At 39.7% G+C, this 23984-nt stretch overlaps 1 protein-coding gene across 2 annotated transcripts; it reads left to right on the top strand.

Moving 5' to 3' along the window:
• Nucleotides 1–579: 579 nt before the first annotated feature.
• Nucleotides 580–23559, top strand: DDX59 (DEAD-box helicase 59). 2 transcript variants are annotated; one of them, XM_025920986.2, is made up of 8 exons: nucleotides 580–719; nucleotides 1970–2787; nucleotides 3959–4126; nucleotides 8409–8498; nucleotides 15151–15402; nucleotides 16101–16253; nucleotides 16745–16873; nucleotides 22209–23559. In XM_025920986.2, the coding sequence occupies exons 2-8, from the start codon at nucleotides 1981–1983 to the stop codon at nucleotides 22470–22472; spliced, it is 1863 nt and encodes a 620-aa protein (XP_025776771.1). In that variant the 5' UTR covers nucleotides 580–719; nucleotides 1970–1980; the 3' UTR covers nucleotides 22473–23559. The 2 variants fall into 2 exon arrangements, with proteins under 2 accessions (XP_025776771.1, XP_086550655.1); XM_086694529.1 differs by lacking the exon at nucleotides 580–719 and adding an exon at nucleotides 998–1138.
• The last annotated feature ends 425 nt before the right edge of the window (nucleotides 23560–23984 follow it).

A 23984-nucleotide genomic window follows, 5' to 3' on the forward strand; every position in this document is an offset into this window, starting at 1 on the left:
GGGTGTGGTAGTATGGAAATATTATCCAGCGTATCAAATACATCGTGTTAAACTTACTGCATTTAGTTTTAGAGTTATTTTGCCAGCTAAAAGCAGAACGGGTTTTCAGGCCTCTGGGGCCTCTGCCCCTCCCTTTTACACTCAGACTTCCCACTTTCTAAGTGTACCAGGCCCCCGCGCCACCCGCTTCAGTCTTTCCGGGCGGTCTAACTGTTTTTCACCAGTCCTGGCCCACTCGATTACGTAAATTCTTCCAAGAGGATCCCCAAACCCGCCCCGCCCTGCAGAACTTGGCCAGCTCCAGCCACGCTCCGAAGTTTACCAGCAGCCGGGAACCGGGAAGGGCAAGGAAAGGCGCGGAACTTCCCAGTCCCCGCCCCTCCCTCGTTCCTCCCGCCCCCGTCAGCTACTAGCCAAGCTCCGCCTCCGGCGGTAGCCCCGCCTTCTCCGTCGCCCTAAGGCGCGCCGCGGCCTCCTTCCAAAACCCGGAGAAGTGGATTCTGCGCTCCGCACGGCCTTTCCTAACCGTGGTGTGGCCGAGCGGGTCCAGGCTTGTCGGCAGGAAACTGGGCCCAGCGCCTGGAGGGGGAAGGCGGCCCCGAGCGGGAGCGGACGCGCAGCAGGCCTGCGCGAGTGAGCGTGCTGCGGGCCCCGGCCGCTCGGGCCTCTTTCCCGTCGTGCTCCCTTGCCTCTGGGACGCGGGGCGCTAGGCCGCGGCGGTAGGATCCCCCCCCATCCCGTACACAGTCCCCCTCCCACCCTTGCAGTCGCGGGGTCCCGGGCCTCCGGCCGGAATCCGGCGCCCCGCCCTCCCCGTCTCCTAGCAGCGCCGTGACGTGCGTGCGCCTTTGGGTGCGGGGGTGCCGGGCTGCGGGGCGGGGGTGAGGGGCAACGCCCGAGGGGAGGGTCTGGGAGCGCGCCCCGGGAGGGATCCGGCGACTGGGAGGCCGCGCCGCTCCCCGCGCCCTGCCTGAGCCGGTTCCGTTTCGCCATTTGAGGACCTTGAGTTCCAAGCTCTTCCCTGCCGACACAGAGCCGTCCCTCTCCCCACCTCCTTGACATTCGCGGAGACTTGGGATAGTAATTCTAGACCTTCAGTTGCATTTTTGTTGGAATTTTTCTGGAAAAATTGAATCTGGTAACTTATCCTAAGAATTTTTTTTTTGAGAAAGGTGTTTTAGTATATCTAATAGGCTCAAAATTAGGTTAAAAGCCTTGTTTCACAGCCCACAGTCATTTTGCAAAAACATTTTTGGTGGAGATAGGCATAGCAGTGGTTGAGAGCTTGCACTCTGGAGCCAGAATGCCTGGGTTCTAACACTTGAGAATGGTGTGAGCTTGGACAAGCCACTTAATCTCTAGCTGGCCAAGTTTCCTCATGTGAAAAATTATAATAGAATACATAATACATCATAATAAATATCTATATATGTCCGGGGGGAGGGGTGGTGGTGCTAACCTACTTTCCAAGCTTGTGAAGATCAGGTTAACAGGTCTTGAAGCGCTAAGCACTGTGGAACATAGCAATACATACGGGTTACTTATTACATCAAAATAGCATTTTTTCTCTATGCCTTGTGGTTTTGATTTTCGAGATTCCAGCTGTGAAGTGTTTCTCCTGTTTTGTGAAAACGTAATAAAAGGATTTACTCCAGAATTTCTGTAATATTTGGTATTTCAAAGTGCAAGTAGCCAGTAAACAGAAGCAGGCAGTATGCACAAGGCTGTGCTAAGCAGTGTGCAAAGTTTCACCACTTCCATGTGTAAGGAAAAGGGCTGTTTGTTTTCACCAGAGGAAATTGATGAATGGCAGAAAAGCTTGCTCTAAGTAGTGTCGTGATGCCTTCCTCTATTCCTTTCAGGTAAAGCCCAGGGACACTAGGCTGACTGCAAGATAACCATACTTTATATGTGAATTTTATTCTTCATTGAGGGTTAAATAAATCTCATTATATAATTTCCTCAACAGAATATCAGAGGATGTTTGTTCCAAGATCTCTAAAAATCAAGAGGAATGCTAATGATGACAGCAAAAGTTGTGCAGCTAAGAAAATTAAATCAGATGCAGAAGACCTTCAGCAGGATGAAGGCAGAGATGATTCAACTGATGCTTTAGTTACAAAAGAAGCCACGACGTCAGACAGGCCCAGCACAGAACCATGCCCTTTCCCCAGCACAGCTGGCCAGTTGGCTGAGGTTTGTTTGGTTGGACCTGAGCAGGACGCAAAGGATAGCGATCTTTCTGAAGAGCCTGTAAAGTCATTTTCCAAAACACAGCGCTGGGCAGAACCTGGAGAACCTGTCTGTGTTGTTTGTGGTCGTTATGGAGAGTATATCTGCGATAAGACAGATGAAGATGTGTGTAGTTTGGAGTGTAAAGCCAAACATCTTCTGCAAGTAAAGGAAAAGGAAGAGAGATTAAAACTCAGCAGCCCTCAGAAAGCTGATTCTGAGCCCGAGGCTCCACTTAATGCTTTTTATGTCTATAAAGAGCACCCCTTTATTTTGAACCTTCAGGAAGACCAGATTGAAAATCTTAAACGGCAGCTAGGAATTGTAGTTCAAGGGCAAGATGTCACCAGACCTATTATTGACTTCGAGCATTGTGGTTTCCCTGAGGCCTTAAATCTCAACTTGAAGAAATCGGGCTATGAAGTTCCAACCCCCATCCAAATGCAGATGATTCCTGTAGGACTCCTGGGAAGAGACATTCTGGCCAGTGCGGATACTGGCTCAGGAAAAACAGCCGCTTTTCTTCTTCCTGTTATCACTCGAGCTTTATGTGAGGTAAGAGTTCACATGTGTTACTCTCAGAAGCAAGTCAGGTATATACCAAGTTTCAGCCTTAATTACATTAAAGCTGCAAACTGAACTATAATCTTAGTCGTTAGTGCTCTTAGTGGTTTTGCTTCTGATGGTAGTTTGTATGAAGAACATAATTTTAGGGAATTTTCCTTTTATTAGATTGGACCAAAGATCTTTTCCTTGAAGGTCTTAAAAATTGCCTTCCTTACAAAATATCTTCAACAGATTTTCTATTCAAGAAGTAAACTTTTGCTCTGGGGAAAGAAATGCTGCTGACTGGGTGACCTGCAGTTTTTGTGTCCATTTAGCCTCCTTGGATTTTGTGTTTTGAAAAAACTGATTTATACCAAAGTTAGAACGCTATCATAGAGTTCAAAAGCTACCCTTGAATGTGATTCGTGGTTCATCTTAAAATAATGCTGCCTTACTTTACTTGTGAGTTTATAGTGCATAAAGCACCCCCCCACACACACACACATAATTACTTTAACCACAATGTTTACCAAGTACTATTGAATTTGTGGGGTCTGGAGTAGGGCAGGAAGGGAAACCAGTGGAAAATGTAGGCAAAGAGGGGAGAGGTAAAGGAGGAAATTTTGGAAAACTAAGAATTGTAGAAGATAATGGGAGGAAAAAATGAAAGCACCTCATGTTTAAAATATAGGTAAAACTCACTGGATGTCCAAAACAGAGCTATAGTGCAGGAAATAGGACATTTGTAACAGTAAGTGAATCCATAGGAGAGCCAAGGGTGGGATGCCAAGCTTTAACCAGATCTTCATGGTTTTCTCTTCAGAGGAGCATGGCTGGAGATTGCAGAGTCCATTTGACTGGGAGCAAACTTTCAGTTTTCCCACCTTGGTTATTGTGGGTGCTCCTCCCTGGCCCCAGTTTTGATTTTTCATTGTATGTCTATGTTTTATAAGAAATGGGTTCAATTTACACTTGATCTTAGCCAAAAGGCCGAGAAGCGATAGAAATGGGTTCAATTTACAACGGTTTTTGGAGAGAACATCTGCGGTGAACAGAAGGCAGGAGAGTTCATATCCAGTTGGGCTGACGGGAACGTTCCTAGAATCACTTTGAAGATTTAGTCCACATCTGCAGGAATTAATTGCCAGTGCTTTTAGACTTGTTTTTCCCATCTTTGCAGAGCAAAACTCCATCTGCACTCATTCTTACGCCAACAAGAGAATTAGCCATTCAGATAGAGAGCCAAGCTAAAGAATTGATGAGTGGTCTGCCACGCATGAAAACTGTGCTTCTGGTAGGGGGCTTACCCTTACCTCCACAGCTTTATCGTTTGCGACAACATGTTAAGGTGAGCACCAATTTGGTAAAATGCCTTTGAAAAGCATTGTGAGCAATATGGGAGCTAGTTGTTGTTCTGTTTATTTATTTATTTATTTATTTATTTGCCCTTAAGGAATGTGATTTTAGGTTAAACCTTTTTTTTAACTTTATTTATTTTGAGGGGGTGGCTGGCAAGAGAGAGAGAGGGAGAGAGAGAATCCCAAGCAGGCTCTGTGCTGCCAGTGAAGAGCCCAGTGCGGGGCTGGACCTCATGAACTGTGAGATCATGACTTGAGCTGAAACCAAGAGTTGGACACTTAACTGTCTGAGCCACCCAGGTGCCCTTAGGTTAGCCTTTAAATTCTTGCCAAGCAAGCCTTAATTTTTTTTAAGTTTTTTTTTTTTTTAATAAATCTTTTACTGTTTTTAATGTTTATTTATTTATTTTTGAAAGAGAGAGAGGGAGCAGGGGAGGGGCGGGGTGGGGGGGTGGGGAGAGAATCCCAAGCAGGCTCCACACTATGAGTTTAGAGTCAGATGTGGGGCTTGAACCCGTGAACCAGGAGATCTTGACCTGAGCTAAAATCAAGACGTTTAACCGACTGAGCTGCCCAGGTGCCCCTTAAGTTTGTTTCTATCAGAAAGGGACACAATTTATTGAGTGTCTGTCATATGCCAAATCCTGTTGGATGTTTTCACCTGCATTATCCTATTCAGTTTTCACATTTGCTCTTGAAGGTGGGTTGGCATATCCCATCTTCTATCGTTGAGAAGTTGAATCTCAGAAAGATGGGATCTATCTAAGGATCCATAGCTACTATAAAGTGTGATTTCCTTTTTTGTTTTTTAAGTAGGCTCTGTGCCCAACATGGGGCTTTCACAACCCTGAGATCAAGAGTAGGATGCTTTACTGATTGAGCCAGCCAGGTGCCCCTAGAGTGTGATTCCTACAGAGAAGGAGGTTATCCCATGTAACCACAATACAGTTATAGAATCAGGAAATTAACATGGATACACTGGAATGCATCAGGAATTAATGTTGCTGCCATCTACTCTTCAGACCCCATTCATGTTTTACTAATTGTCCCATCACCTTTTTTTTTCCTAATAGCACAAGAATCCAGTTCAGAATCATATTTTGCATTTAGTTGTCATGTCTCTTTCATCTCCTTCAGTTTGGAAGAGTTCTTCAGTCTTTGCTTTTTTTAAAGGATTATAAACTGCTTAGTTTGAAGAAGGCCCCTCAATTGATTAGATTCAAGTTACCCATGTTTGAAAGGAATATCATGGAAGAGATGCTTTGTTTTTTTCATTACATCCTTGTAGATGATACATAATGTCAGTTTGTCCTTTTACTGGTGATATTACCTGTAAAGTAACTGTAAAGTTTTATTTTTCCCTTTGTATTTTGAGGAGTATTTTCATACTGTAAATTTCTTGTGCTTTACCACATTTCAAGCTTATTCTTTATATATATGTATACATATAATACATGCATATATATACTTACATAATATATAAGTATATACATATAATATATACATATATATATATACTTATATCAGTATAGACTCATGATTTCCTATTTCATTTAAAGGATTATAATCTGGGGGCACCTGGGTGGCTTAGTCGGTTGAGCATCCAACTCTTGATTTCGGCTCAGGTCATGATCTCACAGTTTTTGAGTTTGAGCCCCACATCGGGCTCACTGCTGTCAGCACAGAGCCCACCTCACTTCGGATCCTCTGTCTTCCTCTCTCTCTGCCCCTCCCCCACTGTGCATGTATGCTTGCTCTCTCTCTCTCTTTCTCAAAAATAGATGAACATTAAAAAAAAAAAAAAAGCTTGTGTCTCTCCCTCTACCCCTCTCCTCTGCTCTCTTTCTCTCTCTCTAAAATAAAAAAAATGAATTAAAAAATAAAGGATTATAATCTGTTATTACCATTATTTGTTTTGATTCTCCAGTAGTCCCCAATTTGAGCAGTGGAATCACCATCAAGTTGGCTTCTGTGTCCTTTTATTATATCCCCATCATTTTTTGAGCACTTTATTTCTTTCTGTCTGAAGAAGATGTTCATGCTTCCATTGTTCTTTCCTTGCCTCAGCCCTGGAATCATGCTTTTCTCCAAGTTGCCATGATTCCTTTTGCTACAGGATAGTATTTAGAAACCAAGACCTGGGCTCTAAGTTGGGCTCATTGCTGTTGGCTTTTGCTATTGAGTTATCATTGCTTCTAGGACCTCTTAGTGAATAGAGGGAGGGAATTACTCCATAATTGGGTATTCTGCATCTGTATTTATCGGAGACCATGAGTTCATGTCGATACTTCCAACTCTAATTAAACACAACAAAATTTGTTTTGGGGTTTTCTGTCTCCGTGTTTGTAACCCTGGCAGTGAGAAACTTGCTACCCATTATCTTTTATATATTTGTTTACTTGACCAGTCCTCCTCTATGTAACCCCTTGCCCGTCCTCATCTCTGTCCACTGCCACAGAGTGATGCCTTCTTACTAGGCTCCACCCTGTGCCCTCTTCACCCCCTGAGACCACCAACACCCTGTGCAGGGCCACCTTTCTATGAAGGCCCCTTCTCACCCTCCTATCTCTCCCACTCCCTATGCTGGGCCATGTCTTTCACAGATGCCCTCTGAGAAAATGTGTCTGTCAAGGGGCACCTGGGTGGCTCAGTTGGTTAAGCATCTGACTTTGGTTCAGGTCATGATCTCACTGTTCAGGGGTTTCAGCCCTGCATCAGGCTCTCTGCTGTCAGCGCAGAGCCTGCTTCTGATCCTTGGTCTCCCTCTCTCTCTGCCCCTCCCCTGCTCGTTCTCTCTCCTTCTCTCTGTTTCTCCTAAAAATAAATAAACATTTCAAGAAAAAAATCTGTCCAACAAAGTGATCTTTCAAAAGCCAGGGCAAAATAGCCACCTTTTCAGATGAACAAAGCTGAGAGAGTTTATTACCAATAGAGTATCTAAAGGATCATTAAACTAAGATATTCCACATACAAAGAATCTGATTCTGGAAAGGAAGGTTTAGGATCAAAGAAAGAATGGCGAGCAAAGACAATACTAAGCATATGGATAAGTGTAAACAAATATTGACCAAATAAAAAGTAGTCATGAACAATTTGTGGGTTTAAAAAAAAAAGAAGAAGGAAAATACTGGCCAAATGTAGCATATAAGTGCAGAAAGGTTGTGACTGGTGTAAATCAATTGCCCTTGATTGTTCAAGAAAAAGGTACATATGTCAATTAATTTTAGATTTTATTAAATTACAAATATTTGTTAAAATTCAAGGGAAGCGCTAGAAGAATGGGAAAAAAAAAAGTTTCTAACTTCCAAACCGGCAGAATGCAGGAAAGTGGAAGAGGAATAGAAGGGATGAACTCAGTTCAAAATAATTGAAATGGATTTAAATGCTTACAGTATTTCTGAAGAAACCAAGCAGAGCTCTATAGCTCTATGGATACAGATCCTTATAACCCTGAAATTTATCATTCTCTGTGAGCTTGCCGTTGTGTTGCTGTGTTCTTGAAAAGTGGAATACAATTGAATTTATTAGATCATTTGTAACTCGACTTTTCGCCAGGCACCGTCTCATTCAATCTTTATAATAATTATCATTTCCATTTTATGAATGTGAGAAAGAGGCTCACGCCATTTATTAAGTGCTATAGCTAAGACTCCTACTGAAGTTTGACTAAACAGCGCCTACTTTTAACTACTCCTTCAACTATTATAAAACTGTTAAGAGCCTTGAGCAACTTTAGAAATCATTGTGCCCAACCTTTTAATTTAAAATGAAATAGCAGGCCCAAAGGGGTTTAGGGATTTGCACTTGTTTACGGAGCCAAATAGCGGTCAGCCTGCCTGCAGAGCCCTTCCTGGTCTGGTCTCTGCCTACTTTCAAGCTTCATCCAAGTCTTTCTTCCCCTTTTTTACCTCGCGGAAGCCTCTATGGCCTTCCAGCCACAGAAGGTTCCTGGATGTTTTCCTTCCACCTGGTCCTCTCCTTGCTAGCTCTCACTACTTCTGTGTTAGGGTTTAGCTTATATGTTAGCGAGGACTGGACAGATGCCTCCGTTTATTGCATACCATACTGACCTCATGAGTATTTATCTGATCCTTCCTTTGTGTTACAAGTTTCATGAGAGCAGAGACTACATCTGACTTAATCATCATTGATTCTGAGTACCTAACCTCAGTGACTGGCACATATTAGCTACCCAGTAAGTATACATAGAAAGAATGAATAAAGGAAGGAAGGAATATTATCTAATTTATTATCTTTTTCTCATTTATTTAGGTTATCATTGCAACTCCTGGGCGACTTCTGGATATAATAAAACAGAGCTCTGTAGAACTCCGTGGTATAAAAATTGTAGTAGTAGATGAAGTAAGTAGTGTTGCTTAGAACATTAGTTACATAATTTTATATAGTTTATGAAAAATACATTATAGTTATATAATCTCACTGTGTGTTCAGGCATTTTCTCCCCAAAGGAAAAAAAAAAATTAGGGATTTTTTTAAATTGCAGTGGTCATTCTTTTTTTTTTTAATTAAAACATTTTGAGAGAGAGAGAGAGCGTATGCACACTCAAGTGAGGGAAGGGCAGAGAGAGAGGGAGACACAGAATCCAAAGCAGGCTCCAGGCTCTCAGCTGTCAGCACAGAGCCCCACATGGGGCTCTAGCTCAACAAACCGCGAGATCGTGACCTGAGCCGAAGTCAGACGCTTAACCGACTGAGCCACCCAGGAGCCCCTAATTGCAGTGGTCATTCTTAATCTAGTTCCTATGTAGCATTGCAACTACCCTAAGGTATAGTGCACTGAAATTAAACCACATTAATAAATAAAATTAGCTGTCTTTTCCTAATTGACAGAAAACACAAATCCAACAGCTACTGTATTCTCAGTGATAAGTTTTTTAAACACTTGACACTGGCTATCATTTGTCTACAAAAATAAATGGATCAGTGGCAAATAACTATTAACAGGGATTTTGGAAGTAGCTGAGAATGCTTAATTGGATGACCTTTTGTATTTTTTCTCTACGTGGTCATAGGCATTTGTGGTTGTGATTTTCAGTGGTACATAGAGCAGATAAGCATTTTTATATTTTTGGTTTGCTTACAAGATAAAATAAATATGTTAGTATCTGCTGATATTCCACCATGTGAACAAGCATGAGGACACAAAACCATGTGTCAGCCCAGGCTGGACATGTGCCGGTTCTGCCTGCAGGGCATTGCACTTCTGCCTTCACACACGTCCCAACAGCAGTAACAGAGCAGAGGCCCAGCAGGGGTCACAGATGTGGGGTCCAGGTGCTGACCAGTGATGGCAACCTGGCCTGCCTTCTGTGGGGCCCAGTAAGTAGCAGTAGGGTGCCAGGGGGTGTGGAAAGAACACCTGGATGAGACTGCAAGACTGGGATTTGAGCCTTTACTCTACCTACTATGGGATGCTGGGCAAGTCATTTAATCTTCCAGACATTGTGAAAATGTCTCATAGACTGAAAAGTCCTGTAAAAATGTAAAATAATGTTATTCAGTCCTTTATTATTTTTTTTTTCTGTTTTTTTCCCTTATATATTTACCTTTTTTTTTTCCAGTGAGAATATTTAAGTTCTACTCCCTTAGCAAATTTCAGTTATACAGTATAGCGTCAACCAACTATGGTAACCACATTGTGCATGTCAGACCTTACCTGTTTTATAACCAAAAGTTCTTTACCCTTTTATCCTAAACCTCTTCCTGTTTCACCCACTCTCTAGCCCCTGGCAATCATTTTTCTACTACTTTCTATGAATTTGACTTTTATTTTCTTATGTTGAACTTTTTTATTTACTTATTTATTATTTTTTTTTAATGTTTATTTATTTTTGAGACAGAGAGAGACAAAGCATGAATGGGGGAGGGTCAGAGAGAGGGAGACAATCTGAAACAGGCTCCAGGCTCTGAGCTGTCAGCACAGAGCCCGATGGGGGGCTCGAACTCACGGACCGCAAGATCATGACCTGGGCCGAAGTCGGCCGCTTAACCGACTGAGCCACCCAGGCGCCCCATGCTGAACTTTTTTAAATTGCACATATAAGTACTATCATACAGTATTTGTCTTTTTCTGTCTAGCTTACTTTAATGCCCTCCAGGTCCATCCATGTTACTAAAAATGTAAGAAGTTTAAGTCTGAATAATAGTCCATTGTGTATACATACACCAGATTTTCTTTATCCATTCATCTGCCAATGGACACTTAGGTTGTTTCCATACCTTGGCTATTGTGAACTGTTACTCAGTCCTTTAAAAGGTGCTGCTAGGTCAGCATTTTACTGGTGTGCCTTTTGGTTCAACTGATTTATTGCATTGGATTATCATCAGACTTACTGCCACCCTGCAAGTATGAATGGGTTTCCCATTGTTGATAAGCCCATGTTCTTAAGTTCTTGCCATCTTATGAGCCTGAGAAACGGATCATCACATTGATTTTAAAGTTAATTTCCATTCCTGTTTGCTTCTCTTCACGACATTTCCATCTTTGCCAATTAATAGGGTTTCACAGGACACCTCAGTGCTATGCTCAGAATACAAAAGGAGTATTCATTCAGCAAACCTATACTGAGTGCTTGTTATGTGCAGCCTCTGTCCCAGCTCCTCAGCATTTAAGGAAATGAGCTGGTAAACAACATAATTGGTCATGTACTGAAACTGAAGTCAGCATAGAAGTGCTATTCAGAGTCCTTGGCTCTGAAACCTTCCATCAGTCCCCCAGATAGACTTTAGGTCTTCTTTCCTCTCTGACCTGTATGTAGATTGAGCAGCTCTAGATGAGTTTGGATGGAATCACAAAGAAATTTTAAATACTATTCAGGCCTACAAAGTACTGAAACCTTATTGGAGAAAAAGACATATACACTTGAAATTAAGCAAGAGCATTATCATATATACTGAAATACAAAGTACTAAAGTGTGTAATGTAGGCCAGGGAATGGCAAACTCGTGCTGTAAAGGACCAGGTAGTAAATATTTAAGGCTTCAGGGGCCACTTGGTCTCTGTTGAAACTGTTCAGTACAACCATAGACAGTAGGTAAATAAATGGGTATGACTGTGTTCGCATAAAACTGTTTACAGAAACACACAGAGGTCTGAGTTTGTCCCAAGAGCCTTAGTTTGCTGACGCCTGATATAAGCTGTTAGTAAAAAAACAGGACTATGTATGATATGCTAATTTTTCAGTGCAATTAAGGTCAAGAGAAAGAAATAAGAGATTGTGTGAATTGGCACTGTAAAAAATGGCCTCTCCGAGGTAATGGGATTTGACCTGGTCGTCCACAGATGGAAAGGATTTAGAAAACTAGAGAATGTATCCAGTATTCCAGGTGAAGAAGCTAACATAGGCAGAGGCAGAAAGGCCAAGTACATGCACTGAGAGACCAACCAGCTTGAAGCATTCTTCCTGAGAAATAATAGGAAGTAAAGTTGGGTAGTTAGGGTGGGGTCAAATTACAGAGGGCCTTGAAAGGGAGGAGGAAGATCTTGGATTTGATGTGGGAAACAATGAGGCTTTCAAAATTATTGAGTTGGGGTGTCACAAGTGGAAAGTGGTGGTTGAGCAAGGTTATTCTGCTGCTCCGTGCAAGAGAAATTAAAGAAGAAAGAATCTGTGGGACAGAGTGGCTAGCAACCCAGACAAGAGGTGAGTAGGGTCAGGGACAGGGCAGAGGCAGTGGGAGTCATGAGGACATCTGAGAACCACTGTAAATCATTCATGAATCTTCTGATGACTGAATATGAGAGAGGATGGAGAATAAGGTGGTTGACGTGACTCTATAAATGCTGGTTGTGCCTCAAATTTTAAGTAAAGGGCAAGTGGGTAAGAGTTGGAGCTTGGCAATAATATTTGAGTTTGGTTTTAGAAATGTCGAATTTCTTGTGAATGATGGATGAAATGCTGTGTGGATATGAGAAATGTGCATTAGCATCCATGAGACACACTGGTTTCTCTAAGGGAGGAAGGTTGGAGAGGGACAAGGACTGGGGCCAAGTGTCTGCTTGTGGAGTTTGAAGATGAGTCTGTAAACATGGTGTAGTTTGAGAGACCAGGAAGGAAGTGAGAACAAGTAATATCCCTGAAAAGAGAGGTCTCTGTTCTTTTTAACAAAATTTTTTTTTTGAGTTTTAATTTTTTTTTTAACGTTTATTTATTTTTGAGACAGAGAGAGACAGATCATGAATGGGGGAGGGGCAGAGAGAGAGGGAGACACAGAATTGGAAGCAGGCTCCAGGCTCTGAGCCGTCAGCCCAGAGCCCGACGCAGGGCTCGAACTCACGGACCGCGAGATCGTGACCTGGCTGAAGTCGGACGCTTAACCGACTGAGCCACCCAGGTGCCCCAAGAGAGGTCTCTGTTCTAAGAGGACGATGAAGATAAAGGAAAAGGCATGGAAACTAAGATAATTCTTTTGGAATTAGAAAATCTGCTCTGTCTTCCTACCTATTCTTTGGCCTAGAATTCTCTCCCACCCCATCCACCTGCTCTTCCTTTATGTGTCCATGGCTCTGAAACCTTCTGTCAGTCCCCTAGATAGACTTCAGGCCTTCTTTCCTCTCTGCTCTGTTGACCTATATGTAGACTTTATAATTTCTTTTATGTTCCTTGCTTTATCCCAGTAATCAAGCACAGTGTTTGCCCAGGTTTCCCTAATGGTAAGAATTACCCAGTGTACTCAGCGAATGTAATAAAAGACCAGACCTCTTATTTGGATATGCTGACTCAGTAGGTCTGAGTTGGAGTCCAGGAATATTTAAAAACTCATTCTGGGTGATTCTTTAGGGAGATTTGGGACACACTGACTAGTGAACTGCCTGACAGTGCTTTTTCGGTGCTTAGACTTGATGAATGCTTGTTTGTTTATCAGATGCATTTTTGGGGCTTTTTACATGCTAGACACTGTCCTTGGTTTTGAGGATACGATGGAAAGTGAGATAAGCTCTGACAGATGTATGTGCACAGGTAGTGTGACAGAGACAACAGGGGTTTTCTCAATTTGGTATGGGAGGAGGGCTCTCTGAGTGACTTTGATGCTGAAATCTGAACAAAAAGGAGCCAGCCACACAAAAGTCCATCTGGAGGAAAGACTGCTTCCATCAGTCTTCAGCTAGTGTTCAGGAGCTGATGTGGGAGTGATCATGGGGTAGTTGGGGATAGAAAGAAGGCTGGTGTGGCAGGGTCGTGGGACGTGAGATGGGGGAATGGTAGGCGATGAAGTCAGAGAAGTGGATGAGGATGAAAACTGGAAGACTGTGCTTAACAATTGGATTTTATTCTACATGTGATGGGAAATTACTGGAGGGTTTAAGCAGAGGAGTAACAGATCTGATTGATGTTCTAGAAGATTCTGGATGCTTGAGGTAGATGGCTTCTGGTGTGGGGGTGACAGGATGAGGAGGAGTCTCACAAATGTGAGCTGGAAAGAAGTAGCTGGATTTGGGGGTGTGTTAGTGTAAACAGATTAGATGCAGGGAAGCTTGGATGAAAAGAGAAACTGAGTGAATTTATTTCTGATGGCCTCTCTATTTTCTGAACCAGGAGAAGCAAGGCCATCTCCTGAGATGAGGGGGGCTTAGTGGGATTATTGAAGAAAAGCAGGGGATATTTGCAAGACATAGCATGGGTGTGCGCGTGCTCTGTGTCTCATAGTAAATTGAAACATTGAGACTTACCATGCTGTGAACGTGGTCCCAAGTGTTTTATATATTTTATACTCATAATATATCCTCATTAATGCTCATAGCAGCCTTATGGGGTAGCTGCTATTATCATTCCCATTTGTAAAAGGAAAAACTGAGGCTTACAGCCATTCGTTACCTTGGTTAATTTAAGGTCATAGGTAGAGTCAGGTTCAAACCCAGACCATCATGATTATTTTAGATTTTTAAATGTCACAGAATGAATATTAAAATGTGTGTTCAGGGGCGCCTGGGTGGCGCAGTCGGTTAAGCGTCCGACTTCAGCCAGGTCACGATCTCGTGGTCCGGGAGTTCGAGCCCCGCGTCAGGCTCTGGGCTGATGGCTCAGAGCCTGGAGCCTGTTTCCGATTCTGTGTCTCCCTCTCTCTCTGCCCCTCCCCCATTCATGCTCTGTCTCTCTCTGTTCGAAAAATATATAAACGTTGAAAAAAAAATTAAAAAAAAAATGTGTGTTCATACTTTAATAGTATGTTAGTGGACGCTTAAAAATACAATGCCTTAGTCTAAATACTCTAAAATAGTTAAATAACTTATTTTTCAAAATTATAGATAGCTAGATTGTATTTAAAAATCAAGATAGCCTTAATCTTTATTATTTTGAAGCAGCTTTAACTTAATTTTTTTCCTTCTGTTTGCTTAGTAATACATAAATTGTTTTTAAAGACCAGCAACACAGGAGTATATACCGAAGTGGAAGCCCCCAACAGTAAATGTTTTTACTTATTTAATATTTTATTATAAATATGCATCCATGGTTAAAAAAAAAACAACTTTGCAAGAAGCTATAAAATGAAGAATTAAATTGCACCCCCTTCTACAGCCTGCAAGCCTTCTCCCCAGAGTCAACAATTGAGTTTCTTGAGTGTATACACAACTGGTATCATGTTATACATAGTGTTCTGTACTTTGCTTTTTTCCTGCTAGCAGTGATTCATTATCACTTAATAAAAGGCTTTCCAGTCATAATTAATGATAGCAGAGGGTTGTATTATGTGGATCTACCATAATTTATTTACTAAATTCCCTATTGGTGGATATTTAGGATATATACATTTTTTTTGCCACTGTTAATGCCATAAAAACCTTTGTATATCATTGAAAACCTGTAATTACCCAATATATAATTTTATATAAATATGTATTTTCCCAATTTATCCTTTACCTTTTGACATTGTGGTATATTCTTCTGTGTAAAAGTTTTTAATTTTTCATGTTCATAATCATTTCAGTTTTTCCCTTGGGTGGCCCAGGGTTTTAATGTCCAGTAGGACTAACTTTAAAATGATTTTATTTTAGGCTGATACCATGTTAAAGATGGGCTTTCAACAGCAAGTGCTTGACATTTTGGAAAACGTTCCTAATGATTGTCAGACCATTTTGGTTTCAGCTACAATTCCAGCTAGCATAGAACAACTAGGAAGCCAGCTTCTGCATAATCCTGTGAGAATTATCACTGGGGAAAAGAACCTGCCTTGTTTCAGTGTGCGCCAGATTATTTTGTGGGTAGAAGAACCAGCCAAAAAGAAAAAATTGTTTGAAATCTTAAATGTGAGTAGTTGCGCAACCCTGTTTTGTAGATTGTGTTTGCATTTTTCACAGTCCTTAAGATTGTGATTTTTAGATGCAGCCTTTGGGGAATTTAGTATAGATACTTAATAACTAAATTGCTTTACCTCAATTCTGTGGGATCAGATAAATATTTATTTACATAAGCTTACTGTATGGATGCAGAATTGCCCCTTTTTTCCCCCTATTATAGAAAGATGTTTAAATATCAAGACTATTCTTAAGTAATATTTTTTGTTTGAAAAATTTTTAGTAGTTTTATGTATCGGGTTAAAGACAAGTTCTTTCTTGATCATTCTGTCCTTGGGAAATAGAATCTTTTAGCGGTAACTTGTTTAAGCAGAAATTTGTTAAGTGGGTGATATGTGTAGCACAGTTACTTAAAAATAAGGTATTAAGTTAAATATGTTTGTATTTACTTATGAACAGTATTTAAAATTTTAAATTGAACTCAAAATTTTAAAATTATTTTTGCAATATTAATGAAGTATTGGAGAAATATGAACAAGCAGTAGACTGTTGTGCTTCTGTTTGTGCATATTTAAAAAACATTCATTTTAACACTCATTTTTCCTCTATAAGCCTGTTGATAACTAGCTTATACTAATGCTTTCAGAAAAACTTCCCATTGTAAATTATGTTGTATGAATAATTTGAAACATATGTTTTTCGTTTTTCAGGATAGGAAACTCTTCAAGCCTCCAGTGTTAGTATTTGTGGACTGCAAGCTGGGAGCAGATCTGCTGAGCGAGGCAGTGCAGAAAATCACTGGTCTAAAAAGTGTGTCTATACATTCAGAGAAGTCACAAACAGAAAGGAAAAACATTTTGAAGGTTTGGCACTCAGCATTCTGTTTTCAAGGGACCCCCTATTACCAGCTGGTTTTTAAAGCGACCTTTTTTTAATGACTGCAAGAACTTCAGGCAAGCAGTGACTGTCAGCTAATTGTTCCTCTTGCTCAGGCTTCTGTGTTTTGGGAGCAATAAGCCTGTTCCCTACAGGGTTATCTGCTAAATAGATTACTAATTCAGAATCTACCATTTCTGAAATCAGGTCAGTTTAGATGGGGGCAGAGCAGTAGTTCACCCTTGGAAAGGGTTTGCTTGAGTACATTAAGAGAAAACATTTGATGGGGTTGGGCGGGGGGTGGTTGGGAAGAATTTAAACCACACAGATTTCTCAGGTATTCTAAGACCTTTACTTACTGAAAAGATACTGCAACAACAATGTTGAAGAAAGTATTAAAAGAAGAAAAGGTATCTGAATTAGATAAAACCACATGAGATAAATTCTGAATAATGAAGTTTGTTGCTTTTCGGGGAAGGGATTACTTGAAGGAGACTATGAAGTTGTGGTGAGCACCGGAGTCCTGGGACGAGGCCTGGACTTGATCAGTGTCAGGCTGGTTGTCAATTTCGATATGCCTTCAAGTATGGATGAGTACGTGCATCAGGTAAAGAGATTTTATGTTTCCTCCCTGAGTTCTCTTGGGCAAGGCATTGTCAATAGAGTGGTAACTAAAAAATAAAAAGTTTTGGGGTGCCTGAGTGGCTTGGTTGAGCATCTGACTCTTGATTTTGGCTCAGGTCATGATCCCAGGATCCCAGGGTTGTGGGATCAAGCCCTGGGTCAGGACTTAAGATTCTCTCTCTCTCTTTCTCTCTCTCTCTCTTCCCCCCCCCCCCTTCTGCCCCATTCCCCTGCTTGCTTGCTCTCTCCTTCTAAAATAAAATAAATGAAAAAAAGTGAGACAGTATTCTAAAAAAGAAAAAATAAGTTTTATCATAGACCTAAAAAGATTTTATAAACTTTATATAGTTTTTCCTTTTAAAACATACATGTATGTTTAGTACATACATGCTTTGTCTCTCTCTGTCCCAAAAATAAATAAACGTTAAAAAAAAAAAATTAAAAAAAATAATTGGAGGGGCGCCTGGGTGGCTCAGTCAGTTAAGCGTCCGACTTCGGCTCAGGTCATGATCTCATGATTCTTGAGTTTGAGCCCTGCCTTGGGCCCTGTGCTGGCAGGTCTGAGCCTGGAGTCTGCTTCAGCTTCTGTGTCTCCCTCTCTCTCTGGCCCTATGCTGCTCACACTCTGTCTCTCTCTCAAAAATAAACATTAAAAAATTTTTTTTCTAAACAATTGGAAATAACCTAAAATATCAGTTTAATAAAATTTTAAGTAGTGGTTTTTGTTTTTGTTTTTAATTTCCTTTCTAGTTCTTACTTAGCGAGCATATTAAATAGCGTTTATAATCAGGGGGAAGAAAAGGCTTTGTTTTAAATTGGTCTATCTGGCCGAAATAAAATTGATCCATTAAAGTATTTGTTTTTTTAGGAATCTTGTCTTCATCTCTTCTTCATATCCTTATTTGTTCTAGTCTTTCGCCTATTAAAGTTTTGTTTATTTTGCTGCCAAAGATAACAGCAGGCTCTTCTTTCTAGCAGAAATAGAGCTTTCTCTTAGCGTCGTGTTATCTCACTGACTGCTACCTGTCTTCCTTCTCCGGCATCACTTACAGACTTTTCAAGTAAAGCCTTTCTGTAATGTTCTTAGAATTCCCTCTGAATGCCACATTTACTTGGATCACCCACTGAAACGCTTTTAGTGCCTTTAATGCATTGTTGCTTTTATTTTTACTTAGACTTAGTAATATAGCAGTGCCTCTCTCTCTCTTTCTCTCCCTTTGGTCCCACCTCATTTACCTGTGCATCAAGGAATTGAGTATTACACAGGAGTTGATTGTTCAAATAAATGAAATTTATTTTCTTTTGAATTTTTAGTAATTTTCTAAAAATACTAAAATACTTAAGAAGCTTCTCTGCTTCTTAAATAGAGCATGCTGATTACAATTATGTAACTTTTTCTTGCTATCCCAAAGTCAACCCTATTGCTCTCAGTTATTCATGAGTTATCGTTCACATTCACAGTGTACCCTGAGCAATGGCCTCAGGGGGTGTTGAGTATGTAGAGTTTCTAACCTCTACTCAGAATGGCCCCATATCCTTCTGCTTTTCTATTTCTTATATCTGGGTATGTTTTGTTTGTTTGCTTCAGTAATTGAACGGTACATATACACAATAAGAAATAATACAAATAACAAAAGATATAAAGTGAAAAATAAGTCTCTGTAAGGTAACCCTCCTATTTTTGAGTGGTTACAACAGTTAATGGTGCAGAAATTATAAAATGCATGTTTATGCACAAGTACACATGTATATGCGTACCATGTTACGCTTATTACGTAAATGGGACCACATTACTCCAACTGTTCTATGCCTTGCTTTCTTTATTAAATATATCTTAGGCATCTTTCCTTATTAGCACACATAATAGGTACCATTTAAAAAATATTGATATGTATGGAGTGCTTACTATATGACCAGGCACTGTTCTAAACTCTTCAAATGTTTTTACTTGCTTTCAATTGGGCTTGATCTATTTTCATTGCTACATGGTAGTATATTGTATGGATTACCATAATTCAATAAATCCTTTACAATTTGATAGATAATCAAATATTTCCAATATTCTGTTGTTAAACAATGCTGCAGTGAACATCCATCTATACATTGTTTCTCTCATGCAGTATATTTATAAAATAGACTTGGAGGAGACTCGCTAGGTCAAAGGAATGTGTATTTTATTTTATTTTACTCTATTTTTATTATTGTTGTTTAAGGATATGTGTATTTTAAATTATAGTAGGTATTCCCAAGTGTTTGCTTTTAACTTAGGGGGCAGGGACTTCTGGGCAAATAATTTGGAATTTGTTGAGTCAGCTTTTAGAGTCTAGAGAGTATTGCAGTTATGTTCTTGAACAGCTTATGTTACAGTATAAAATATCTCAGAATAAATATGTCTCAATTGATAGAACTCCCATGCTATACAACTCACCACTTGAAAGTCAATTTACTGGTTTTTAGCATATTCATATTGTTGTGCAGCCATTACTACAGTCAATTTTAGAATATTTTTATCCTAAAAAGAAACCCCATACCTGTCCCTTCAGCAGTCATTCCCCATTCCTTATCTCTCTCTCTCTCTCTCTCTCTCTCTCTCTCTCTCACACACACACACACACACACACACACACACACACACACACACCTTAAGCAACCACTACTCTATGCCTGTCTTTATAGATGTATCTCTTCTAGACATTTCCTATAAATGGAATCATAGGTATGTACTCTTCTCTGCCTTTTTTCACTTATCACAGTGTTTTCAAGTTTCACTCAAGTTGTAGCATGTATCTGTACATTTTTTATTGCTACACTATATTCCAAAGATATACTGCCTTTCTTTGTTCATTAGTTGCTAGACATTAAGCATGTTTATACTTTCTGTTTGCTATGAACAATGCTGTGTGTATCCATGTACAAGTTTTTTTTTTTAATTTTTTAATGTTTATTTATATTTGAGAGAGAGACAGTGCACGAGCACGGGAGGCGCAGAGAGGGAGAGATGGAGACAGAATCTGAAGCAGGCTCCAGGCTCTGAGCTGTCAGCACAGAGCCTGATGTGGGGCTTGAACTCACAAGCCATGAGATCATGACCTGAGCTGAAGTCGGACACTTAACCGACTAAACCACCCAGGCGCCCCATGTACAAGTTTTTATGTGGATGTAGGTTTTCATTTCTTTTATTTTAATACCAGTCTAGTTAACATACAGTGTTATATTAGTTTCAGGTATACAATATAGTAATTCAACAATTCTTTACTTTAGTCAGTGCTCATCATGATAAGTGTACTCTTAATTCCCTTCATTTATTTTACCCTTTCCCTTCCCCGCTCTGGTAACCATCAGTTTGTTCTCTATGGTTAAAAGTTTGTTTTTTGGTTTATCTCATTTTTTCTTTGTTCATTTGTTTTGTTTCTTAAATTACACATATGAGTGAACTCACATGGTATTTGTCTTTCTCTGACTTATTTCATTTAGCATTATACTCTCTAGGTCCATGTTGTTGCAAATGACAAGATTTCAGTCTTTTTTATGACTGAATAATATTCCATTATACACACACACACCACATCTTCTTTACCCATTCATGTATGGATGAACATCTGGACTACTTCCATAATTTGGCTATTGTAAATAATGCTGCAGGGGCGCCTGGGGGGCTCAGTCAGTTAAGCGTCTGACTTCAGCTCAGGTCATGATCTCAAGGTTTGTGGGTTTGAGCCCCGCATTGGGCTCTGTGCTGACAGCTCAGAACCTGAAACCTGCATCAGATTCTGTGTCTCCCTCTCTCTCTCTGCCCCTCCCCCACTCATGCTCTGTCTCTGTCTTTCAAAAATAAATAGATGTTAAAAAAAATTTAAATAGTGCTGCAGTAAGCATTGGAGTGCATATTATCTTTTTGAATTAGTATTTTCCTGCTCTTTGGGTAAATACCCAGTAGTGGAATTACTAGATCATATGGTAATTCTATTTTCAATGTTTTGAGGAAACTCCATGCTGCTTCCCACAGAGGCTACACCAATTTGCATTCCAACCAACAGTGTACTAGTATTACTCTTTCTGTACATCCTTGCCAACATATGTTCATTTTCATTTCTGTTGGGGACACACCTAGGAATGGAATTGCTGGGTCATATAGTAAATTTGTGTGTAACATGTTGAGGAACTGCTAGACTCTTTTCCAATGTGGCCTCATGATTTTACATTCTCACCAGCAATATATAAGGGTTCCAGTTTCTCCACATCTTTATCAACATCTATGTTATTTATGTTTTTAAGTATAACCATGCTAATGGGTATAAAGTGATCTCTCCTTGTGCTTTTGATTTGCATTTCCCTAATGACTAATGAATATCATTTCATGTACTTACTGGCCCTTTGTGTATCTTCTTTGGAGAAATATCTTTAAATTCTTTGCCTATTTTTTAATTGGGTTGTCCTTTTATTATTGAGTTGTAAAAGGTATTTATATATTCTAGAAGATCCTTATCAGATACATGATTCGCAAATCTTCTCTTCCAGTATGTGAGTGCAGCTATATTTTATATTAGTTTTTAGTTTTATTGGAAAAATTCAGTAACATAAATAAAGCAACATTTCTTCTCTTGTGCCCAGTCTCATTCCATAGATGGCCATGTTTTGTTTTGTTTTTACAACGTTAAAAATGTCCTATATATTGGCAGCAACGATCTAATCATTTAAATACTCTGAATATAGACTTTGTTCTACATTTCAGTTAAGGAGCAGAAATTGACCATGACTGTGTATTTACCCCCTTCTTCTGAAGAGTTTCTCAGTATATTTGGAGACAAGTAAATTTTGTTCCTTATCATGTATTTCCATCACAATTTTGTGTTCATTTAATTTTATCAAAATGAGAACTTTATGCAAAAATGAGTTCACTTAAATCTTACATTTCAAGGCACTGAAGTACTCTAAAGAGTCTTCTTGCTCTAAAAGCAGTAGCTTTCAGAAAGTTTTTACCTTACCCCTATCCACAGTAAGAAACATCTTCATGTCATTGGCCACCCCCTCACAAGATACCGGAACTGAAACACAGGGTTCACAAACAATCCTTACTGGTATTATATGTGATCAATTTCGTATTTTCTGTTTGAGCTATTTCATTAAAAAGATGCTGGTGGCAGTCTACCTAAATTGATTTCACAAAATACATTGAGATGTACAATACAAAAAGTGCTATGGGAATGATGAACGTTAATCTTAGTAAAGCCTCTTTAAATACTAATCTTAATTTTCTTGCAAGAGACATTAAGGTTTTATATGAACATTTTGAAAATGTCCTTTGCATTTCATTTCAGGTTGGAAGAGTGGGGAGATTAGGCCAAAATGGAACAGCGATTACTTTCATCAATAACAATTCAAAAAGACTCTTCTGGGATATTGCAAAAAGAGTAAAACCCACAGGATCCATTCTTCCCCCACAGTTACTAAACTCCCCTTACCTTCACGACCAGAAAAGAAAGGAACAACAGAAAGATAAACAGACACAGAATGATCTGGTTACAGGTGCTAATCTTATGGACATTATTAGAAAACATGATAAAAGTAATTCTCAAAAATGACTTGTTATACCACTGAACAATTTTTTATTGTGTATGTTGTCCATGAAATTTCTGTATCTTATTACTGTATGGTTCGAATCAATGGGACATGTACATGAAGCAAAAAAAATTTAACATAATTTAAATTTTTTTAAATTGAATATCAGATTTATACCACAGTATTATATTTATTTCCCTTTAGCTCTCATAAATTAAGAAAAAATCGGAAAATGAATTGCTAAATAAAATAAAATTTTTTCTGTCTAGACAAAGCCTTTTTTTTTCCCCCAGTACTCTTGGAGCTGCTGTCAGAGCTGGACACCTGCACAGCGAGCAGTCAGACTCAGAATGGTGATAGTTTTGTTTAGTGTCCCCAGTGTGTTGCAGGCACATTGGCACTTGGGTCATTGTTGAATAAATGAATGTTAGGAAGAAAGTAAATGATGAAACTGGAAGAAATGATTGGTGCTTCTTTAAAAGATCAGTGTGAAATATGTTTTATTCTCAGTTGTTTTCCCTTCAGCTTGGTAAACATTTTTTTTTTAATATAACTTACTGTCAAATTGGCTTACATACAACACCCAGTGCTCATCCCAACAAGTGCCCTCCTCAATGCCCATCACCCGCTTTCCCCTTTCCCCTGCACCCCATCCACCCTCAGTTTGTTCTCTGTATTTAAGAGTCTCTTATGGTTTGCCTCCCTCCCTCTCTGTTTGTAACTATTTTTCCCCTTCCCTTCCCCCATGGTCTTCAAGATCCACATATGAGTGAAAACATGATACCTGTCTTTCTCTGACTGACTTATTTCACTTAGCATAATACCCTCCAGTTCCATCCACGTTGCTGCAAATGGCCGGATTTCATTCTTTCTCATTGCCAGATAGTATTCCGTTATATATATAAACCACATCTTTATCCATTCATCAGTTGATGGACATTTAGGCTCTTTTCACAATTTGGCTTAACATATAACATTCCACAGTGTTATACTTATTATGGGCTGCTTATCAAAATAATGTCAAGTTATGTTAATGCTGAATTGCACTTACAGTTTTATGTCAATGTCAGTTTGCTAATTCAATTGATAATATTAAATAATGGAATGAAGGATAGGTGTTTTGCTTTGATACATCAGTACTTTCATTTCTTTAAAAACTGTTAGTTTCAGTTTACTTGAATGATTTAGACAGTATGTTACATAAATATTGACACTTAAGCTTTATATCCTAAACATCCTCCCCAAAGGGGCGTGGCAGAGATTTATGGAACTAACTAGAGTCCCTCAGTAGGTAGTTTCTTAATGTCCCCACCCAAAGGAAAGTAAGAGGTCAGAGGTTCCCCAAAGAATGTGACCCTCAAGACTCTGGCTTTCTCTATCCTGATTCTACGTTTGCTAACTGTTGAGTGGTAAGTATGTCTGATTTCAAGGATGAGGCAACCATTAAGGTCCCACGGTGCTGTAGCCGGTGCATTGGGAGGCTGAAATTCAAGCATCACCACCATGCTCAACATATAAAAGGGCCTTAAAAGTGT

Source organism: Puma concolor, chromosome E4 (assembly GCF_028749965.1).
Source record: "Puma concolor isolate L17-30 chromosome E4, mPumCon1.1.hap2, whole genome shotgun sequence".
Taxonomy (NCBI): Eukaryota; Metazoa; Chordata; class Mammalia; order Carnivora; family Felidae; genus Puma; species Puma concolor.